Source organism: Carlito syrichta, unplaced genomic scaffold (assembly GCF_000164805.1).
Source record: "Carlito syrichta isolate Samal-C Ts95f unplaced genomic scaffold, Tarsius_syrichta-2.0.1 Scaffold314781, whole genome shotgun sequence".
NCBI lineage: Eukaryota > Metazoa > Chordata > Mammalia > Primates > Tarsiidae > Carlito > Carlito syrichta.
This window is the reverse complement of record NW_007258877.1, coordinates 470533-493178: the sequence shown is the minus strand read 5'-3', so window position 1 is coordinate 493178 and position 22646 is coordinate 470533. Positions and strand designations below refer to the sequence as shown.

Below are 22646 nucleotides of genomic sequence, written 5' to 3'. Positions count from 1 at the left end.
ATATTAGAACTTGATCTAAACTTAGAAAGAATGTGAAATATGACAGTTCCCCAAAGCATAGAAAAGATTATTACACTATATTGAAAGTTATGTGAGGGATAAGAAGAAGCTAACTACTATTTGAACTATTCTAAAGTACATTTTACACATAAATAAAATTTTAGTTCTCTGTGTTTTGAATGTTTTAAATAAATATAGATTTGTTTTACTATTTTTAAATTTTTCTCTATATTGATAGTTGACAGTAAAATAGTATTTATCTATTTATTTGGTCAGAGTCTGACTCTGTCTCCCAGGCTGGAGTGCAGTAGCATGATAATGGCTCACTGCCACTTCAAGTGACTTTTTGGCTCAGGAGATTCTTCCACCTCAGCCTCCTAAGTAGCTGGAACTACAAGCATGAGCTACCACACCCAGCTAGTTTTTTGATTTTTTTGTAAAGATGAGGTCTTGCTGTATTGCCTAGGCTGGCCTCAGATCCTGGACTCAAGCAGTCCTCCTGCCTTGGCTTCCCAAAGTGCTGGGAACCCAGCTCCCAAAGGTGTGAGCCACTGTGCCTGGTCTATTTTTATTTTTATTTTTTATTTTTTTTGAGTTGGAGTCTCACTCTGTGACCCAGGCTGAAGTGCAGTGGCATGCTCATGGCCACCGCAGCCTTGACCTGTTGGGCTCAGGTGATTCTTCTGCCTCAACCTTCCAAGTAGCTGAAACTACAGGTGCATGCCACTGTGCCCAGTTAATTTTTTGATTTATTGTAGAGATGAGTTCTCACCAAGTTGCCCAGGCTGGTCTCAAACCCACGGGCTCAGGCAATTATCTCACCTCAGCCTCCCAAAGTGCTGGAATTATAGGCATAAGCCACAGCATCCAGCCTATTTTTTTTTTTATTGTTTTTGATAGATATTTTTAGATATCATTTTTTAATACTGTTATATCATTTTAACCCACTGTCAAAAGTTCAGGAGAATCCATTAATACTGTCTTCTAATACCTTGTTTCATCCAGTTGTTCTTATCATTTGTTCAAGTGCTTCCTCTGTTAGCCTCCTTGTTTATATATTTATATGCACTTAGGTTTTTTTATCCTAAAAAAATAGCCTGATCTTTTGCTTTTGTTTGCAAAAACTCTTACTCTCTTTTCCTTTATTCTCTGTTCTCTTGATACCTCACTTTACTTTCCATTCACTGCCTCTTTAGTTCTTGCAGTCACTTGATAGTAGGCACTGTGAGAGTAGAGGTCATGTCTGTTACTGAATGTCCAGTTCCTAGACTAGGGATTGGCATACGTGTATATGGTCAGTATTCTTTATTTGAAGGAATGAGTTCAAAAATGCCTCCTCCCATCTGCCTTGTCCACCCTTTCCTTCTGTCTTTATGATCCCTTTACCTTGGCTTTCTAGAAATGCCACACCATGTTTCCATACTTCCACCCAGTGTCCATTTCTCTTTGCATTTTTTGGTTCCATCTAAAATAGGCTACTCATTATTCACCTGCTGCCTTCCACAGACCTGCCTTCCCTGGAGCCTTTCCTTATGCTACCCTTTCTCCTAGAAGCTGGTTCTGCTCTTTCCTCTCTGCCCTTCCCCCATTCTGCTGTCGTCATCATCCCATCGTTTTCCCCACTCAGAGCCATGCCAAAGACTTGCTCTGTGAAGCTCCTTCTTGTCTTCCTCTCCTTAGCCACCCCAGTCTTTCTCCTTCTTTAAACAACTGTAGAACTTTGCGCTCGGTTAGTGGAACGTACCAGATATGGGCTCCCTGGGCTTTCTCTTATTCTTTTCTTACACACCGTCGAATATTTTGTTGGATTGCCCTGCAAGCTGCCATTTCAGAGAGATTTCAAGGAAACACTATCCCACTTTGAATGATTGTTTTGTGATTATTCTGCTCCTTTGTCTTCCAACTCACACAGTTTCTGTCATTGTTCTTAAGGGTTATATGGTGCATTCATTTAGTTTAAAATGCCAAAGGCCAAAAGACGTGAGAATGTGGTAGAGCATTAACTCTGGAAAGATTTTTAGAGATCATATAGTCCAATCCCTACGTTTTGTAGATGAATAAACTGATTCTAGAAAGCTTAAGTGACGTGGCTGAAGTCATACAAACCAGTCTGTGGTCACATTTGGACTGGAATGTTGTCAGCTAAACGCTCATGTATGCCTGTTACCACAGCTGCCACAGGGCACGTGAGGATATTACATTATGTTTACCTTTGTGTAAACTGTTAAAAAGAGGATATGATATTCCTATATTGCCTTTATTGGATTAACAAATAGAAAATTGAGACTCTAAATAGATTTTTCTTTTTTCCTTAATTATTAGAATTTTTATGACTAATTTATGCTAATTGGAGAGTTTCTCATTACATTAACTTTGAATGGTATAGAATTGTTTGTTGACTTTTTTTCCTGAGTCAGAGTCTCACTCTGTGGCCCAGGCTGGAGTGCAGTGGCACGCTCATGACTACTGATCCTTTCTCCTCAGTCTTCCAAGTAGCGGGGACTACAGGCACACACCACAAGGCCTGGCTAATTTTTTAATTTTTTTTTTTTTTTGTAGAGATGAGGTCTTGCCATGTTGCCCAGGCTGGTCTTGAACCTCTGGGTTTAGGAATCCTCTTACCTCCACCTCCCAAAGTGCTGGGATTACATGGGTGAGCTGCTACACCTGGCTTTTTGTTGACATTTCAGGAAAATTTTTATTGAAGTTTAATATACAGAAATGTATATAAATACAAGTGTAGAGTTTGAATTTTCAAAGAGTGAATACATCCATGTGACTGTCACCTAGATCAGAAAAAAGACCAACACCAACAAGTTTAAAAACTTTTAAAGAAATAAAGCATTTGGAGAAAGAAAAGGATTTTGAAACTGTATAATTTTCTCTTTTCCTTCTGCAGGTATTGTCAGTATGTGTGTTAACAACAATCCTTGGTTGTATATTTGGCTTGAAACCAAGCTGTGCCAAAGAAGGTAAGTAGTTCTCTCTCTCTCTCTCTCTCTCTCTCTCTGTGTGTGTGTGTGTAGCCTTATTCAGAACACGATTGAAGCGTTATCTCCTAATCCTATGGGTACTCCCATGGGATATTGCAGATTTGATGCTGTTTGAGCCTTCTTCTTGAAGCTCTTGTATTGTTTTAGCCATATACTTTTTTTTTTTGAGACAAGGTCTCACTCTGTAGCCCAGACTAGAGTGCAGTGGCATGATCCTGGCTCACTGCATCCTCGATCTCCCCAGTAGCTGAGACTACAGGCATGTGCCACCACACTCAGCAAATGTTTTTATCAAGTTTTATCAAGTTGAGATCAAGCAATCCTCCCACCTCAGCCTCCTAAAGTGCTGGGATTACAGGCATGAACCACCACACCTGGCCTATTATAGCCATATGAAATTTTACTTACAAAACTTTATCTCAAAACAAGGAGGAGAGACTGTGACCAATCAACAAACAAATAATAAAAGATCAGTTAAAAACAAATTAACAGACATGTGCAGTGGGTTCCAGAGTCCTTTCTCTCTGACATCCTCCAGGGAGGAGTAGGACTCTCTTTTCCCCTAAGGAGTTATTTGCTGAAGCAGCCCTGGAGGTATCTAGGTGACTAGTTAATATCCCTGGGCAACCAGAAACTTATCAGTAGTATGTACGCATAAAGTTTTTAAAACTGTAGACACTGGTGGTTTCAAAGTAATAGGGATATTGTCAAGTTTCTATATATGTTTTTTCTAGATTTTTGTTCTTACGTTAATTGCAGAAATCTGTTCAGCATTGACAAGATTACGATCAATAATTAAACTGAATCATAATAAATTATAGTGGTTATCATTTTGGCTCTGAGGTAGTTCTTCTCTCCACCCCCACTCCTCCCCCCCACCCCCCTCCAGTCACTGATGGTCTTCCAGGGAATTTAGTTTTGCAAATTAAACAAATTATTCTCTTGTTCAGCTATTCTGTAATTGTAATATTTATTATTTTAAGCATTTGTTAAGCTATCATGTATTGTTGAAATGAATGAAATGTAGTAATTTTATGTATTTAGTTAGCAAACGATTGAGGGAAGTTATATCTACGCTTAACAAGAGTAAAAAGCAACAGACTTTAGTGTTCACTTATCAAGTCTTTTGGCATGAAGTGATTTACTCTGAGTTGTTTGGCACATAAAAATGAAGGATTGAAAAGAACAATTTTAATCTAAGCTTTTAAAATTGCAATCATGTTTTTAAAAATTGCTAGGTACATAATTATGAGCTCTAACTAATAGCTATTATTCTGATAGCCCTTTCTCCACTATCCACTGTGGGCCAAGAAAGTTAGTGTTTCTGAGCCTAGAAATTATATTTACTTTGTTCTTAAAATGGCCTAATTTCCCAGTGTCAAATTTCATGGTAGTATCTTGTTCGGCGAGGAGACCATTGAAGTCAAGAACTAAGATGATTTGCTTTTTGTTGTTGTTAGATTCTCGTTATTTCACGTGTTTTTTTTTTTTTTCTTTTTCACACCATCCTGATTTTCTAGTAGCCCAATGAAAACCTAGCATATTCAAGGTACCTAGTAATTCAAGGTATCTACTTTTACAACAGTAAAATTGTTTTTTGTTTCTTTTTGGTTAAAAGTATTTTCCTTCCATATCTGCCATTTATCCATATAGCAGAAACTTTCTAGTACCAGCTATACCTGCTGGGTGCCATGGATACAATATGCTGGGCAGAATCCAGATTTGGTCTTTGTTGTCTGGTCTGGTACCAGGATATTAACCAAGTAACCTAGTTATAGAGTAGAAAAGTAAGTGAGTGAGGGAAAAGAGTTTTATATGAGCTTAAAAAATAGAAATTGGGCCTAGCTTAGGGAGTTTGGAAAAGCTTCTGGGAGGGAGCCACGGTGGATCAAAGGTGAAATGGTTGCTTCAGGCCGAGGGAGGTGCAGTGCCAGGGAACATGGTCTATGCAGACGTGCTACTTCTTTGCACCAAGACCAAGATTAAGGTGGGTTAGTAGTATTTCCCTTGCTGAAATGTTCCCACTCATTTCTGTGAAAATCTTTTCCCACATCTCAAGATTTTTAGGGAACTCCATGGTTGCATAAACCAACTTTCTATAGTATAAGTTATTCAGAACAAGTCCTTATTCTAATTTTTTTTTAATCTTAACATGGGTATTTAAGTCTTATCAGGTCCAGTAAGATTTGCAATAAATAAAAAAGTTCTCTTTTGTATGGCAAGAGATAAAATCACAAAACTATCAGGTTACCTTCTGTTTGTGTCACTTTTTGTGTGTAGTTGTGAAAAGATTCTTGGGTCACTTTATTACCCATCTGTATTTTTTTAAGCAGTGTTTGGACCTATTTCTAACTTAGATGTGTTTGTTGATGTTTACTTTGTAATTATGTAATGATTAGAAGCATCTAACTCAGAGTTCAATATTTTCAGTTAAGAGCTGCAAGGGCCGCTGTTTTGAGAGAACATTTGGGAATTGTCGCTGTGATGTGGCCTGCGTTGGGCTTGGAAACTGCTGTCTAGATTACCAGGAGACCTGTATAGAACCAGGTAAGGATGTTCAGGGAAAAAAATGGAGTTACAGGCACTAAAAAAGACCAAGGAAAGTTCTGCATCTTTTAGGTGTGTGGTTTACTTAACTCATTTGAGGGTTTGTTTTTTTTTTTAATTTAGTCTGCACACACAGTTTGGCTTCTGCCTGTTGGTTTTCGTTGTAATTCCTTAGAGAAAACATTTAGGATTTATGAGATAGTTTATTGTCTTTCATGAATTATACTCCAGAAGACAGGTGGCCATGTTCGATTTGAATTATAAAATGCATTCTGTTCATGTTTGTTTCTAGAACATATATGGACTTGCAGCAAATTCAGGTGTGGTGAGAAAAGATTGAGCAGAAGCCTCTGTGCCTGTTCGGATGACTGCAAGGACCGGGGTGACTGCTGCATCAACTACAGCTCTGTGTGTCAAGGTCAGGCACTCGCTGGGTCCCACTGCAGTCTGGCATCTTCCAGGGTTGTAGCTGGGTTTTGTGTAGGTGTTATCTTTGATATTAGGAGTCGTAATTATTGGCCAACTATATTCGCTGCAAAAAAAATGCTCTTAAAACTTTTTGTTAAGAAAAATTTCAAGCCCGTGTGTGAGGAGGGAGAGTATGTAATGCACTCATTGTTGTAACCATCACTAGCTTAATAATAATGATTACCTACACATGGGCAGTCTTGTTTTATCTATAGCCACTCACTCTCCTGCCACCACCCCTCATGTTTTGATAATAGCTGCATACTGAATGCTGTATTTGTGGAAAGATCACTCTTCCAGTCCTGGCTGACCTTCGTGTTCCAGATTCCCTCCTAGTAATGAGGACAGTGTCTGCTGTGTGCAGAGTTGATGCGAAATTACTTCGAAATCAGATGGGGCATTTTGTAAGCTGATGTTGTTATAATTTCTTGTCCAGGTATTACACAACTTCTTGAAATTCCTGGACAAAACCTGGGTCTATCTGAGAGTGAACTGAGATATCAAAATACCAAGGACTTTTGATGGGTGGACAGAAGGAGGGTTGTACATTTGGTTCAAAATATTAAGAATTTGAAAATGAGACGATATCTTCAGCCCTCACAAATACAGTCGCATGCTTTAGACCTGCAGGTATAACTCCAGTTGTGGAAAAAAAGCAGATTTTTTTCCTGGAATCAACTAATTCTTATTTGTAAGCAGAAAAGATCCCTTTGTTTATGCTCCCCAGTGTCAGGTCCCGTGTTACCTTAGATCTGTTTTTGGAATTTGCCTTAATGTGTTTCATAAGCATCACAGTTACTGTTACTGTTAAGTGTGTGTTCAACTAGTTTTATTTCTTGGAAATATTTTAGGTGAGAAAAGTTGGGTGGAAGAACCATGTGAGAATATTAATGAACCACAGTGTCCAGCAGGGTAAGATTGGATTCTGAGATATTAATTTATTCTTTTTTTACAAGTATAGTACCGCTTTTTTCTCTTTCCAGATTAAGAAGCTAAATATAAGAATCACTGGTTTATTAGACATTCCAGGTTGAGTATTCTTTATCCAAAATGCTTGGTACCAGAAGTGTTTCAGATTTCGGATTTTGGAATGTTTACATTGTATTAGTTTGAGCATCTCAAACCTGAAAGTCCAAATCTGAAATACTTTAATGAACATTTCCTTTGCACATCATATAGGCACTCAAAAAATTTTGGGTTTGGGAACATTTCAGGTTTCAGATGTTCAGATTTGAGATACTCAAGCTATATTTGTAGCCAGATCTTGTTTTTGGCACTGGTGATATAGAGGTGATTAAGGAGTGACCCCTACTCTAGAAGCTAATGGAAAAAAGAGAGACTATGAATATTTAGTCTTTAGTATTCATGAGTGCTAGATAGAAATATTTGTATCTTCCTTCTTTTTTTTTTAAATAAAATTTTTTTTGAGTCAGTCTTACTCTATTACCCAGATTGGAGTATAGTGGCATGATCACATCTTACTGCAGCCTCAAACTCCTGGGTTCAAGTGATCCTTCCTTATTAGTAGCTGGGACTACGAGTGCTAATCTTTTTATTTTTTTGTAGAGACGAGATCTTACTATGTTGCCCAGGCTGATCTCAAACTCCTAAGCACAAGCAATTCTCCCACCTCGGCCTTCCAGAGTGCTGGGATTAAGGTGTAAACCACTAGCCCAACCTGTGTCTGCCTTTTTAGGAAGGAAGGAGCTTTACCTTTATTTGGAGTTTTGAGAGCTGAACTTATAGAAAATTACTTTAGCTTCTCTTTATTTTTTGTTACTTTGGTTCATTTATAAATTTTTGGCAATAGGCAATATGTTTGTGAGAAGATGTTGCATAATTTTTTTTTTTTGAGTTGGAGTCTCACTCGGTTGCCCAGACTGGAGTGCAGTGGCCGCTCCCGGCCATCGCAGCCTCGACCTGCTGGGCTCCGGCGATCCTTCCGCCTCAGCCTTCCAAGTAGCCGGAATTACAGGCATGCGCCACCACGCCCGGCTGATTTTTTGATTTATTGTAGAGATGAGGTCTCGCTGCCCAGGCGGGTCTTGAACCCGCAGGCTCAGGCAATCCACTCACCTCAGCCTCCCAAAGGCGCGGGATTACAGGCTGAGCCACCGAGCCCGGCTGTTGCATAATTTTTATAAATTTTTTTGTACTTAAATATTTAGTACAGAACATTAAAAAGAGTGTGTATGTAATTTAAAGGATGGAAATTTTATAAAGATATTAGATGTGTTTTTCTTTTTTCCATTTGAGGTCTTTCTCATATAATTTGAATTATTCACCAGAAATATGTTTTTACTTTTTAAAATGACAGTTTTTCAAACTATTAGAATGTTTAAAGCTATATTTTAGCTCATTTTTTCAAGTGTATGATTTTTTTTTTGCCTGTTTTGCTTTGTTTTTATTTATTTTTGGATAGGAGAGCACTTTTTTTGGTTTAAAACAGCAATAACAGCAGCAGCAACAGCAAAAACTAAACCTAAACTAAATAATTTCAACAGAAGAGTCCTTGTTGGAACTTCTCACATACCCTGCACTGCCTTTTAAGGTCAAAGTCTACTGGAAATATAGACTTTGTACATTTTGAATCTTTTTTTTTCTATCTAAATATTGATCATTATTTTTCTATTGTAACATTGAATCTTTTAGTGGAAAATATAACTCTTCATTTCTTTGCAAGGAGATCATAACTTAGAGCACTTTTGTTGTACTGGATATTATTACAGTATATTTACCTGGTAGCCCACTTAACTGCTTTTATAGCTTTTTTAAACAATTTTTTTGATTTTAATTTTTAATTTTTTTTTGAGAAAGCCGGATTTATTGAGAGGACAGAAAAGCTCCCACAGTGGGAGGGAACCCCAAGGGGGTTGTCCCATTAATTTTTATTTTAAAGATGAGTACAGTTCAGGGTTAGGCATACAAATGGTCATTGTACAGGTAAAGTTTGGGCCTCACTTTGTTCCCCATTTCACCTGGTTTGAGATCAGGTAACCTTATTGATGAAGTGTGCCCCACCTCCCTCACCTGGCAGTTTTCCACTCCTGCCAATCCTTTTCTTATAGTATTATGATAATTGTTTGGGGTCTGCTTACGAGTGAGAACATGTGGTACTCAGTTTTTTGTTTCTGTGATGGATCACTGAGTATGATAGACTCTGAGTCCATCCAGGTTGCTGCAAAGTTCATAATTTTGTCCTTCTTTATGACTGTGTAATATTCCATCATGTATATATACCATTTTTTAAAAATCCAGTCCATTTTTTTTTTTTTTTTTGAGTTGGAGTCTCACTCCATCACCCAGGCTGGGTACAGTGGCATGCTCATGACCACCCCAGTGTTGACCTGCTGGGCTCAGGCAAACCTTCCACCTCAGCCTTCCAAGTAGCTGGAACAATAGGCGCATGCTACCACGCCTCACTCATTTTTTGATTTATTGTAGAGATAAGGTCTCGCCAAGTTGCCCAGGCTGGTCTCAAATCCGTGGGCTCAGGCAGTCCCCTCATCTCGTCCTCCCAAAGTGCTGGGATTACGGCCTTGAGTCACTGCGCCTGGCCAATCCAGTCCACCTTCGATGGGCAGCACAGCTGGTTCCATGGTTTGCTATTGTGAATAATGCTGCCATAAACATGCACATGCAGGTATCTTTTTCATAGAGTGATTTCAGTTCCTCCAGGTTATATTCCCAGAAGGGTGGCTGCTGGATCATATGGGAGGTCAATTTTTAGATCTTTTAGGCTTGTATGTTTTCTGCTGATTGACTAGAAATAGTTTTTTGAAGTTTTACATGAGCCATTGAGACTATATGCAACTGATTCTGCAGTCTCCCAGTGGAGCTGCATTATAGATACTAGTTAGTGGAAATTGCATAAAAATTGTCTCCTGTTTTGGGGTTGCTTTTGTGTTTATGTGTGTGGGTAAGATGGGAGGAGGTAGGGTTGAAAAGGCAAGGTAAGGGATTTGCTTTCAAATTTTAAATCACTGAGTAAACTTTCAGTGGAACGTCTCTTTATAGTTATCAAGTGGTGTACAGCTCCCCTACCATCTACCAGCTGTCACTAGATGTTGCAAAATTTCCTAATTGTGGCTATTCTGGGGTAGCCATGAAGCAGTCATCCACAGCTATTCTCTTGTCCTGAGTACATTGTCATTGTATATGGTTTTTGCCTCTCTGAATTTCCTCACCATACACATTGACTGTATGTGTGTGCTTGTGTGTATGTTGTTGAAACCTCATTGTTTGATCATATTTGTATATTTGATAATAGAGCTATATGTATTATGAAGTGATAAAGCATGTATATAAATATAAAAGCATATGAAATATATTTTATAAGTGTGCTTGCTGAGCTTGTTAGTTTAGATAAGATTACATACTGACCTCAGTGGAGAACCCTCCTGGACCGGTACTAAGGAAGGAACATATCTCCATTGGCTGTGTCTTTGCTTCGTTAAACATTTTTAATTTTTTTCCTTTTCATTACCCAGGTTTGAAACGCCTCCTACCCTCTTATTTTCTTTGGATGGATTCAGGGCAGAATATTTGCACACTTGGGGTGGACTTCTTCCTGTTATTAGCAAACTAAGTGAGTAACTTCAGCGTTTACTACCGGAGCATCATGATTTCAGTGAGATAGACTAGGGAGGCATTTTTGGAAAAGTACTGGTCGAACCTAACTGTTTTATCAAACTTCTCTATGACAAATTAGTGGAACCTGGTGATAAGTCTTTAGTATTGTGATTACTCTGAAGCCACCCTTTAAATTCTTCTAAGTTTAATACAGTTATTTTAGGATTCTAATCTTCAGCCATTTTTATACATTCTTTCTTAGAGTTTTGTTATTCTTTCTTAGAGTTTTGGATTCCCTTTGTGGAAAAATAAATTGTTAATTGATTATAATTTATTATAAATATTTCATTTTAAAAATAGAATTTCAGAAGCTAAAATTTAGTAGTTCAGACATAGAATATCTGTCTGCTAGTTATCATATATTATACTCTTTTTTTTTTTTGAGTTAGAGTCTCACTCTGTAGCCTGGGCTGGAGTGCAGTGGCACACTCATGGCCACTGCAGCCTTGACCTGCTGGGTTGAGGTGATCTTTCCACCTCAGCCTTCCAAGTAGCTGGAACTACAGACGCACACCACCACGCCTGGCTAATTTTTGTGATTTATTGTAGAGATGAAGTCTCACCAATTTGCCCAGGCTGGTCTCGAACCCCCAGGCTCAGGCAATGCTCTTGCCTCGGCCTCCCAAAGTGCTGGGATTACAGGCTAAGCCACCGCGCCCAGCCCTATTCTATATTATTCTTTGGATTAAATTGGATCCTCCAAAAATATTTTTTTAATCTCAATCGAGGCCTTAATTAAATGGTTATTCTATGAGTTACTGATGAAATAGTAGAATAATATTTTATTAATATTGGTGACAAAGTTTTAAATCACATTAATAGCCAGTAATATTTGTGTCAGTTGTATCATCACTGTTACTGAAAAAGGGAAAATCATGTATACATATAAAAACTATAGAACATTGCAAGTTGTCAGTCCTCAATATTTAAGTGGCTATTGTGTAATACCAGACTAAATGGGAGTAAGTAAATACAATTATTTTAGTGTTCTTCTGGAATTCTAAAATATTATTTATCAGAGTTGAGTATGTAGGGTTGCTTTTAAACATTAAAATCATTCTCAGTAAATGCATATGTAAATCATTATGCTTGTCTTATGATGTGCCAGAATAATTTTTGGAGAGCTTTTTAAATTTCAGTTTTTAATTTCTACCTGAAATAAAATTTTGAAAAAAATATAAATCATCATTTGGCATAAAAGTTCTGTCTTTGCATGGACAAAGCCCTGTTCTTACCAGCAGGCCCATGGGCTTTGAAGATTGTCCAGCCCTTTGTTACCATTAAGAGCAGAGTTTGTCTCCATGACATCAAATGTGGCATCCTGAGTTCAGAATTAAGGAGCTGTAGGTACCGATATATGAAGGGTAAAATAAATCAGTACACAAAGAGCTCAACCTCTGGCTTTGGGTAATTGGGGAATGTAGCCTGTAATTCTGAACTTTTTGGAAGGCAGTGAGATACATTGATACATGCCAGTCCAAGGGACATTTTCAGGCAAGGGAGCATTGAAATGCTGGAATGTTATGTTTTCCTTCCTTAGTAGTAGAGGCAGGAGGAGAGGATGGAGACACCAGGGCTGGATCAGCAGGGCGTCAGGAACAGTCTGACTTCTGTGCTTTCTCTGACTTGAGCCAAAGGATAGATTTGTCATTAATTTAAAGCATCTGAGTTTGTCCAGGGCTAGCTGGTTCTGGATCAGTGGCCTGGGACACTGTCTGTATAGCTTAATTTGGAGATTCAGCTACTAGTGCAGGTTTTTTTTTTCTAACTACCTCATAATTTAGTTATTTGACCATTAAGTAGTATCAAAGATCTAGCAAACATCTCATTGTTATAACTTGACTGTCTTGACCTTAATGTCAAGAGAGATTATTATTTCATTGGCCTAATTATTTTTAGAGAAAAGTAACTCTTTAACACTGAATTTGGCTGGGCTCGGTGGCTCAGCCTGTAATCCCGCGCTTTGGGAGGCTGAGGTGAGTGGATTGCCTGAGCCCGCGGGTTCGAGACCCGCTTGGGCAGCGAGACCTCATCTCTACAATAAATCAAAAAATCAACCGGGCGTGGTAGCACATACCTGTAATTCCGGCTACTTGGAAGGCTGAGGCGGAAGGATCGCCGGAGCCCAGCAGGTCGAGGCTGCGGTGGCCGGGAGCGGCCACTGCACTCCAGTCTGGGCGACAGAGTGAGACTCCAACTCAAAAAAAAAACCAAAAAAACCAAACCAAACCAAAACAAAACAAAACAAAAAACATTGAATTTGTATTCACAACATTGCTTTATAATTCATCCTGAGTTTTTATCTGGTTATAAATCCCTCCTAGGCAATTTTTTTTTCATGATTAGATTGCTGTGGTAAGCTAAATGAAGTAAGCAAATTGTCAGATGTGTTTAATAAGGATTTTAATTTTCTTCCCTTCTAGAAACCTGTGGAACATACACTAAAAACATGAGACCGGTTTATCCAACAAAAACTTTTCCCAACCACTACAGCATTGTGACAGTAAGCTCTGCATTTCAACTTTTATACGTTCACAGAAATGAGATGGAATTGCAACATTTTTGGAGGGAATTAGATCTCAGCACAGAGAAACTTCTTTTCCAATATGTAGTTAAGCAAGGAAACCTAGATTCTGTTCTTTGTTATTTGTTCTGCCTCTGATAAGCTGTGGCCTTCAGAAGGTCACTTTACCTACTGAGTCTCCATCTTCTCATCTGTAAAGAGGTGACGGAAGACCCTTAGGAATACCTTCTTGGTTTCTCTTCACTTTTAAGATTCTCTGTTTCTTGCATCCTGTTTTTTTCTTTTTTCTCACTATTTTTGTAGCTCTATTTGAGCCAAAAAACTGTTCTCATATTTCTATGTTTTCAACTTGTCTTTCCAGTCATCATAGTGATGAGTTTAAACAAGCCATTTTGCTTTGACTCCAGATAGGATTACAGTCTCGTTTTTGTTTCAGAGTTTAATTTGAATCAAGAAAAACAGTAGAACTCATTAAGCTTTAGAATTAAAGCCAGAAAATTAGTACATTAGCTTGTATTGATACAAGCTGCAATCAGACCTAGCCAAAAAGGAGTTTGTTCTACAGAAGTATTTTGCTCAGCAATGTAAGAAGGCAACAGAGTATTTTTTTTCCTTTTTTTTTTACAATTTCAGAGACTGTTTTTTATATAGACCTTCATCCATGGTATTGCTGACTTATTTTCTCTTATTGCATAATTTAAAACACAGATACATTAAAATTTTAAGTGGTTGTATTTTGACATTATCTATTTTTGTTTTTCCCTCCTTAAACTTTATTATAATACCTTGTAGCTTCAGTTATCATATTTTCTTTGACAGTTTTACTCTTTGACTTTATTGAACATTATATAGACTCATACCTTGCTTATAAAATTTGTATTTTATCTTTTTTAGGGTCTTTATCCAGAATCTCATGGCATAATTGACAATAAAATGTATGATCCCAAAATGAATGCTTCCTTTTCACTTAAAAGTAAACAGAAATTTAATCCTGAGTGGTACCAAGGAGAACCAGTGAGTTTCTTGTTTGCTTTCACTACTAACATAGTTTATTATTCTGATCTATGTCAATTGGAGTGAAATGAATGGATTCCCTAGAGCTTTTAATAGCCTGTCTCATTTACTGTGTCTTTGGCCATCTTTCATAAATGGAGATGAGTGCCTATAATCCTAAAAATGACTTGTGTGATTGCATAAAATGAGACTTGTTGTTTGTTTATTTATTTACTTTTATTTTTGAGTCATAGTCCCACTGTAGCCCAGGCTGGAATGCAGTGGCACACTCACAGCTACCGCAGCCTCCATCTACTGGACTCTGACAATCCTTTCACCTCAGCCTTCTAAGTAGCTGGAACCGCAGGTGTGCGCCACCACGCCCAGCTAACTTTTTTGATTTGTTTTAGAGATGAGGTCTTGCTATGTTCCTCAGACTTGACCCGTGGGCTCAGGCAATCCTCTTGCCTCCGTCTCCCAAAGCACTGGGATTGCATGCATGAGCCACTGCACTCGACATGAGAGTTATTTATTTTGGAGATGGTTTTGGGTTGTGCTGGGCCATTTTTCTTTTCTGACTGATTCTTCTTGTAGTAGTAGCATATAGCAGTAGTCTGAGGGTCCTAGTTTTGATATGTGCAAAAGTGTTTTATTTTTGAAAAAAGTAAGTCTTGGTTTCATTTGTATGTGCTAATTTGGGAGGGTCTTTTCTATTGTGATTTAGATGTGCTCTCTTGCTTATGTATTTTTAAAATTGCCACTATAATTACATAGGGCCTGTGTAGATAATTCTAGCTCTGACATTGAAAGCTGTGTGACTTTGGACAAATCATTCTTTCTGTGCCTCAGTTTTCTTATATCTATACTGTCGATAATACTGCCGACTATCTTGTAGAGTTTATTGGGAGGATTATATAAATTAATAATACAGGATGCTTAAAGGAATACTCTTCAGAACCATAATTGGCCTCAACAAGTGCTTACTAAATGTTAGTGACATAAACAAAGATGTCAGCAAATTAAAGACATGTATTTGTGAATTTTTCTTCTTTCAAGAGAAACCTATTTAATAGGTGTGTAGCTCTAAATGTTGCAGGAGTGAATCTCTGGCTATTTAATATTTTGTTGCTGCCACCAAAGAGTCGTGTTACATGATTGTCATGGCCTGACTACTGGAGCTTGCTGACTTTAAGAATGCTCTAGCACTAGAGAGGGATGCCTTGGTATTGTATGAACACGTACTAAGAGATGAATGTTTGCATGGTTTCCTAATTCTCCTTCATTGTCTACTCCAGATTTGGCTCACAGCTCAGTATCAAGGCCTCAAGTCTGGCACTTTTTTTTGGCCAGGATCAGATGTGGAAATTAATGGAATTCTTCCAGACATCTACAGGATGTATAATGGGTACGTGTAGATGAATTTTTTTCTAGGACCTAGGATGGAGAGCAACCTGTTTTTACGTCATCCTCTCCTTTTTGCCGAGTCTTAAGCTTTTGCATTTGCTTGATATGTCGGCTGAAAAATGGGAACTCAGAATAAGAACTCTATCTCAAAGAGTTTTCGATGGATGGAAATAGACAGTAAAACTAGACAAGTGTTTTCTAGAGCTTTTCTAGAAACTCTGATAACGCGTTGAGTTCAGATTTGGGGGCAGAAATAAAAAACGGTGACAGGAGAGATCTGAGAGTAGAAACACTGCTTTTTTTTTGGAGTTGGAGTCTCACTCTGTTGCCCAGGCTGGAGTGCAGTGGTACACTTACGGCCACTGCAGCCTCGAACTGCTGGGCTCAGTTGATCCTCCCTCCTCAGCCTTCCAAGTAGCTGAAACTACAGACATGCGCCACCATGCTGGCTAATTTTTTGATTTATTGTAGAGATGCGGTCTCACCAAGTTGCCCAGGCTGGGCTCGAACCTGTGAGCTCAGGCAGTCCTCTCACCTTGGCCTCCCAAAGAGTGCTGGGATTATAGGCGCTAGCTACCACGCCCTGCTGAGACACTGCTCATTTTAACCCTAGGAAGCAAAAGAATGAGAAGAAGAAGATGAATGTATGAAAGAGGACAACTGGAGTGACTCTTTGGTGTTAGGAAATATTATATAAAAGAAGATAATTAGTAGCACCTCTGGATTTCTATTTCTAAATTACCCTAATAAATATGCTTTTTAGTGTAAGACATTGATGAGAATAACCTTATTGTGATATTCAAAATTTATGATGATCCACTGAGGAAAAAAACAAAAACTTTTTAATGAATGAATCTCTTTGGCTGATTTTAGCAAGACACCCCAAATAATTTTATTTATTTTATAGTTGTGAAATTTCTGTCACAAAAATCAATATAACAACATATTTGGGAGGGTGAGAGTAATAGATCATAGATCCCAGACAAGAAATGCGTAATAATGATTCTCCTTGGTGATCTGACGCTGGTTTATGTTCTTTGTGGTTTCCATGAGCACAGTGCACTATCTGTTCTCCTCAACCTTCTCATTTGTCATTGTTCTTTTGTTTTTGTTTTTGTTTTTTGAGTCGGAGTCTCACTCCATCACCCAGGCTGGAGAACAGTGGCACACTCACAGCCACACCAGTGTTGACCTGCTGGGCTCTGGCGATCCTTCCATCTCAGCTTTCCAAGTAGCTGGAACTACAGGCGCGTGCCACCCTGCCTGGCTAATTTTTGATTTATTGTGGAGACGAGGTCTCGCCAAGTTGCCTGGGCTGATCTCAAACCCCTGGGCTCAGGCAATCCATTGGCCTCGGCCTCCCAAAGTGCTGGGATTACAAGCTAAGCCACCGAGCCTGGCCTGTCACTGTTTTTATTCCATGGATGGGCATGGAGATGTTATGTGCCATGTATTGTTCTAGGGATAGAAGATTCAAGATTAGTAGCATATGATCTGTGGCTTCTCCAGGTCTGGTCGCGAACACAACTAACTGTGCTTGGGATTGGGCAGGCACTCTGAGGGAAATGTGTAAACAAAACCATGTGCCCAGCGAAAGGCATAGTCAATTATGCAGAGGAAGTGCTTCGTGGAGAACTGTTATCTCTTCCTCGGGCACCGGCTTCCCGGTGGCACCAAGAGTTCTTCATGGGTGCCCTTTGCAGATGTTAGTCGTGTGGTATGCAATGGCTAAGTAATATCCTCACGTTGAGGGTGGCAAGCACACTTTTAAACATAACTTACAGCTTGTATTTGTGTAAAATTTAACTTTCGTTCCTCCATTGGGCAAACGAATTTACATTTTCAAATAGAACTCTTTACTTCAAACACAATAGATGCTAAAAAAGCATATAGTGTCTCATAATGCTATTTTCAGTAAAAAATTTGTATCTTAAATTCAAACAGTTGCTATAGATTTGTTTCATTTTTGTCTAATCTTAATTTTAGTTCAGTTCCATTTGAAGAAAGAATTTTAACTGTTCTTCAGTGGCTGCAGCTTCCTAGAGATGAAAGGTATGTAGGGAAATAAATACTCTTTGTTTTATAGAAATTACATCATATTTTAAAATAGACGCCAACAAAACTTTGCTTTTGGCTTTGATATCTCATATCCAAATAGACTCTTTAGTGAACTGTTACAGCCACATTTTGAAGAACTTCAAGCCTGTAAATTGTTTCTCAGTAGAATGTTACCCTAGTGTTGTAGAGTTTTTAATCGCTATTAATTGCTGAATTATTTTTTCTGTTGTTTTTCAATGTGTTCATAAAATATTACATTTTGATACTGTTTGATTTAGACCACACTTTTACACTCTGTATTTAGAAGAACCAGATTCTTCAGGTCATTCATATGGACCCGTCAGCAGTGAAGTAAGTATGTTTTTATCAGTGATTACTTCTTTAAACCTGGTCATGAAACTGAACTTTGCTTTGAAGTAAGTTTCTAGATCCTTCTATAAGATTTTGCGATTTTTGGAAAAGAATGAGTATTAGGCACAATTTCACTGAACAAAAGGACGTACTTTAAACAAAATGAGAATTGGAAGGGTTGTTTTGCTTATATTTTCCATAGCGTTAAATTGAACTGATGATAATTCTGTATTGTTGATTCCAAAGCCTTTACCCAACTCCATAGCCCCCTACCTTGACCTAAAAACCAGGTGCTTTTTTGTGAATTTTGTAAACAGGTAAGACTCTACATTTCTATAAAAATATAAGTTAAGTCAAGTGGAAGAAGAAACCTCATAGGAGAAACCTCATATATCTTCTTAGGAGATATGTCTTTGGCCTCCAGAAAATATGCTTACATATGGCATTAAAGGATGGGAGATTTTATCAAAAGTATACAGATACTCAAATAATTACTCATTATTGAGTGGTTTCTAGGAAACCAGAGAAAGGAAAATAGCTCATAATAAACTAGCACTCTCAATGTAACATCTTATTTACTTGATGCCCTTTTAGGAACTAAACCATGTCCTGGCTGTGTTTGTAATCTGTATAATGCTTTAAAGCTCAAATATTGCTTTCAGTTTACATGTGACCATATCATTTTTCATCTTGGAGTACAGGGAGTATTAGCACAGAAAATGATTTGAGCATCTTTCCTTGTACCACCAAGTGGACATTCCTTCTGATATATATTTTATCTGTGACCTAAGATAGAAAAAGAAACAATAAATGAGCATCTGTGATTATTGTTGGTCATGATAAAAGGAAAGGAATCCCTCATGTCAGAATCCTTATCTAGTTATCTTTTTCCCCATGTGATTTCAAGAGACAATAGACTATGAAAACATACTCTGTCTTAATAGCCAAGGCTTCACCTCCAAAATCCTGTCAGTTCTCCTGCCCAGGTAGCCCAGGCTGGATAGTTTGTGAGCCTCAAGGACTCTTTTTCTTAAGTTGGAGTCTTACTCTGTTGCCCAGGTTGGAGTGCAGTGGCGCGTTCCTGACCACTGCAGCCTCAACCTGCTGGGCTCAGGGGATCCTTCTACCTCAGCCTTCCAAGTAGCCGGAACTATAGGCGTGTGCTACCACGCCCAGCTAAGTTTTTGATTTATTGTTAGAGATGAGGTCTCACCACGTTGCCCAGGCTGGTCTCGAGCCTGTGGACTCAGGGAATCCTCTCGCCTCGGCCTCCCTAAATGCTGGGATTATAGGCTTGAGCCACCACGTCCGACCTGCCTCAAGGACTCTTAACCACAGGGTACAGACTAAAGCATGTCCTGACATGTCTATTGGGAGCCCTATTTTTGAGGGTGTTACCTGGTCTAAATGCTTATTCAGCAACAGCAGAGGAAGGAAGAGAGACAAAGAGCATGCTCGTTTTTCTCATTTGAATTTAAAGAAGCAGCCTAACAACCTTCCCTTTCTTTCCCTTACATTGGATCTACCCTAGATTTGCTCCTCCTAAAAAGTAGGTATGGGGGCAACCCCTTTAGGTCCCCTCCCACTGTGAGAGCTTTTCTGTCTTCTCAATAAATCCTGTTTTCTTAAAAAAAAAAAAAAAAAAAAAGTAGGTATGAATTGGATCACTATATCACCTCAGATAAAAGAGTGCAAAGAAAGAAGTTGCCCCTCACCTAGGTCTGTTTTTTCCCTTTGCATTTTTTCCACCAAAATCCATCTCTAGCAACTCTGCTGTAGCTAGTAACCCCATTGTGTCTTGCGTCCGTTCTGTCATTAAACTGAGCAGAAAGGCTCCTTCCTAGAGGTGGGGTAAGGAAGCATTGTGACTAACAGCATGGCCGTGTCATAACTGGTCGAAGGGAGAAGTTTTTTGTAGGCGTTGTCTTGGTTTGAACAGTTGGCCAGACACTAATGTGATTTTTTACTCTTTCACTGAAGTCACTGACACCTAAGACTCATGACTAGGCCCGTTTGGCTACACATAAGTTTTTGGATCTTTCTGTAATTGTTTGATGGTCAGATTATATAAGTTTTCAGTTTTGTGCTACCTTTTCTAATTCACTAATGATGTGTCAAACATCTGCTTTTCTGATTCATCTTTGTTGAAGGTTGAGTCCATTAATGTTCAGATCATATTTGTCAAATTTGCAAACCCTGTTAAACTCTGACATTGGCACATCAAAATACACTTTATCTTAATACTTAAAAATGTTCATGTAGCTTGGATATCTTTGAGTGAATAGAAAGGCTTTGTCTTATCTCATATTGCAGTGAAAGAGCTTGTGTCATATTACAGTGAAATATACTGACTATGAATGAAGATTAAACTGATTTGATGCATTAAAAAAACACACACATGCAAAACTGCATAGAAATTTTCCTCAGGTGGTTTTGCAAGAAGAGAGGAAAAGGGGAATGCCAGAAAACAGTTTGCCAAAACCACTGTCTTTCTTTGCTCTTGTGATATTCATACAAAATACATGCAGTTTGTAAGGAAATAATGAGTCATAGTTCTGTGAGTTCTAGTTTAAAAAGTAGAGTACATAGAATTATAAGAAGCATTTCACAAATAATTTTAACATTTTTGAAAATCAGGAAATATTTACACAATGAACATTTAAATGATCAGAAACTATAAAAAGAAATTAATTGTAGTAATTAGGAATGCATTGGTTTCTGACCAAACACAGTGGAATTGAGTTATTATTACTTTGGCTTAATCTATGTCTAGTCTAAGTAGTAGCATTCTAACCTCAGGAAGGAAGACCTCATTCGCTCAGCTAATGTCATTTCCAAATCTTAATGATTATGTATAGAATTTGGAGCCTTCTGTTGTTAATGCTCTACAGTTATTTATAGCTCTTTATGTCTGTAACCCTGACCTGTCTTAGTCCACTGTGAATCAGCTCATCATGATTGCAAACACTGACCTTTTTTTTTCTTTTTAAACAGAGATCGCTCTGTATAGAAATGGCCGTTAGTATGCAATGTATCACATGAAATTGCTTCCCTCCTTAGGTCATCAGAGCCTTGCAGAGGGTTGACAACATGGTTGGCATGCTGATGGATGGCCTGAAAGAGCTCAACTTGCACAGATGCCTGAACCTCATCCTTATTTCAGACCATGGTAATCTGAATTCGCATCATTTATTCTTCGGGTTAAATGTCACCAAAAAAATTTACATGGTTGGTTTTTGTTTCCTGATTTCCTTGGAATGTTATAGTTAGTTGCCTTTTTAAAATATGGTTTCCTTTTCTTTTTTTTTTTTGAGTTGGAGTCTCACTGTATCACCCAGGCTGGAGTGCAGTGGCACACTCACGGCCACCCCAAGCATCGACCAGCTGGGCTCCAGCGATTCTTCTGCCTCAGCCTTCCAAGTAGCTGGAACTACAGGCACACACTGCCATGCCCGACTAATTTTTGATTTATTGTAGAGATGAGGTCTCTCCAAGTTGCCCAGGCTGGTCTCAAACCTATGGGCTCAGGCAATCCACTTGCCTCGGCCTCCCAAAGTACAGGGATTACAGGCTGAGCCACCGAGCCTGGCCTTAAGATATAGTTTCTTATGGAAAGTCTTTAGGAAAAAATTATATTAAATATAAAATGTAAGTGAGGCTGAACACAGTGGCTCACACCTGTAATCCTAGCACTTTGGGAGGCTGAGGCAGAAGGATTGCCTGAGGCAAGAGGATTGTCTGAGCCCAGGGGTTCAAAACCAGCCTGGATAACTTGGTGAGACCTCTACAATAAGTAAAAAAACCAACTGGGCACATTGGTGCGTGCCTGTAGTTCTAGCCACTTGAAAGGCTGAGACAGAAGGATGACCTGGACCCAGCAAGTCGAGGCTGCAGCAGCTGTGAGCGTGCCTCTGCACTCCAACCTGAGTGACACTTTGACTCACTCAACAACAACAAAAACATAAGTGAAATATAGACTTCACAGAAACCTAAGAGCAAATTAAGCATAACACTCCCATGTGGTTTGGAAAAGACATATACCAGGAATTTGAGTAGTTAAAAAAATGTGTTCAACATTACCTTTTATTAGTCGTACAATTTTAGTCCTTTGCAAAAAGTCAAAATTTTGCATCTTCTATTTTTCTAACATGTGGTAACCTGTGAAACAGTCACCAAAATGTATTGCAGGTTCTTTGATATATGTTGCCCAATAGTAATTTGTTTGACGTCTTCCACCTGGTGTTTTTCTATTTGAGCAGACAATATCTCTTTTTCTTCCTCCCACATTAGTAATATGTAATTTATTGTCCAGTTTGTTGTTTGAAGATGATGTGGAAGGACACACTCCTGAAAACCACTTCTCAACTGATTGATCAGAAGCTTGCCAAGTTAAAATAAGACTTAGAGCCAGGCTTGGTGGCTCAGCCTGTAATCCCATGCCTTTGGGAGGCTGAGGTGAGTGGATTGCCTGAGCCCGCGGGTTCGAGACCCACCTGGGCAGTGAGACCTCATCTCTACAATAAATCAAAAAATCAGCCGGGCGTGGTAGCACATGCCTGTAATTCCGGCTACTTGGAAGGCTGAGGCGGAAGGATCACCGGAGCCTAGCAGGTCATGGCTGCGGTGGCCGGGAGCGGTCACTGCACTCCAGTCTGGGTGACAGAATGAGACTCCAA

The 22646-nt window shown here is 38.8% G+C and overlaps 1 protein-coding gene across 1 annotated transcript in view; it reads left to right on the top strand.

Moving 5' to 3' along the window:
• Window positions 1–2898: 2898 nt before the first annotated feature.
• ENPP1 (ectonucleotide pyrophosphatase/phosphodiesterase 1) overlaps window positions 2899–22646 on the top strand; it is a 45603-nt gene continuing 25855 nt past the window's right edge. The window contains exons 1-11 of the mRNA XM_008071884.1: window positions 2899–2972; window positions 5424–5540; window positions 5833–5958; window positions 6860–6920; window positions 10499–10596; window positions 13064–13143; window positions 14059–14178; window positions 15453–15562; window positions 17548–17613; window positions 17898–17970; window positions 21031–21139. Coding sequence (XP_008070075.1) covers window positions 13090–13143; window positions 14059–14178; window positions 15453–15562; window positions 17548–17613; window positions 17898–17970; window positions 21031–21139 — 532 coding nt within the window. The 5' untranslated portion in view covers window positions 2899–2972; window positions 5424–5540; window positions 5833–5958; ... (1 more) ...; window positions 10499–10596; window positions 13064–13089. The remainder of the gene's footprint in view (window positions 2973–5423; window positions 5541–5832; window positions 5959–6859; window positions 6921–10498; window positions 10597–13063; window positions 13144–14058; window positions 14179–15452; window positions 15563–17547; window positions 17614–17897; window positions 17971–21030; window positions 21140–22646) is intronic.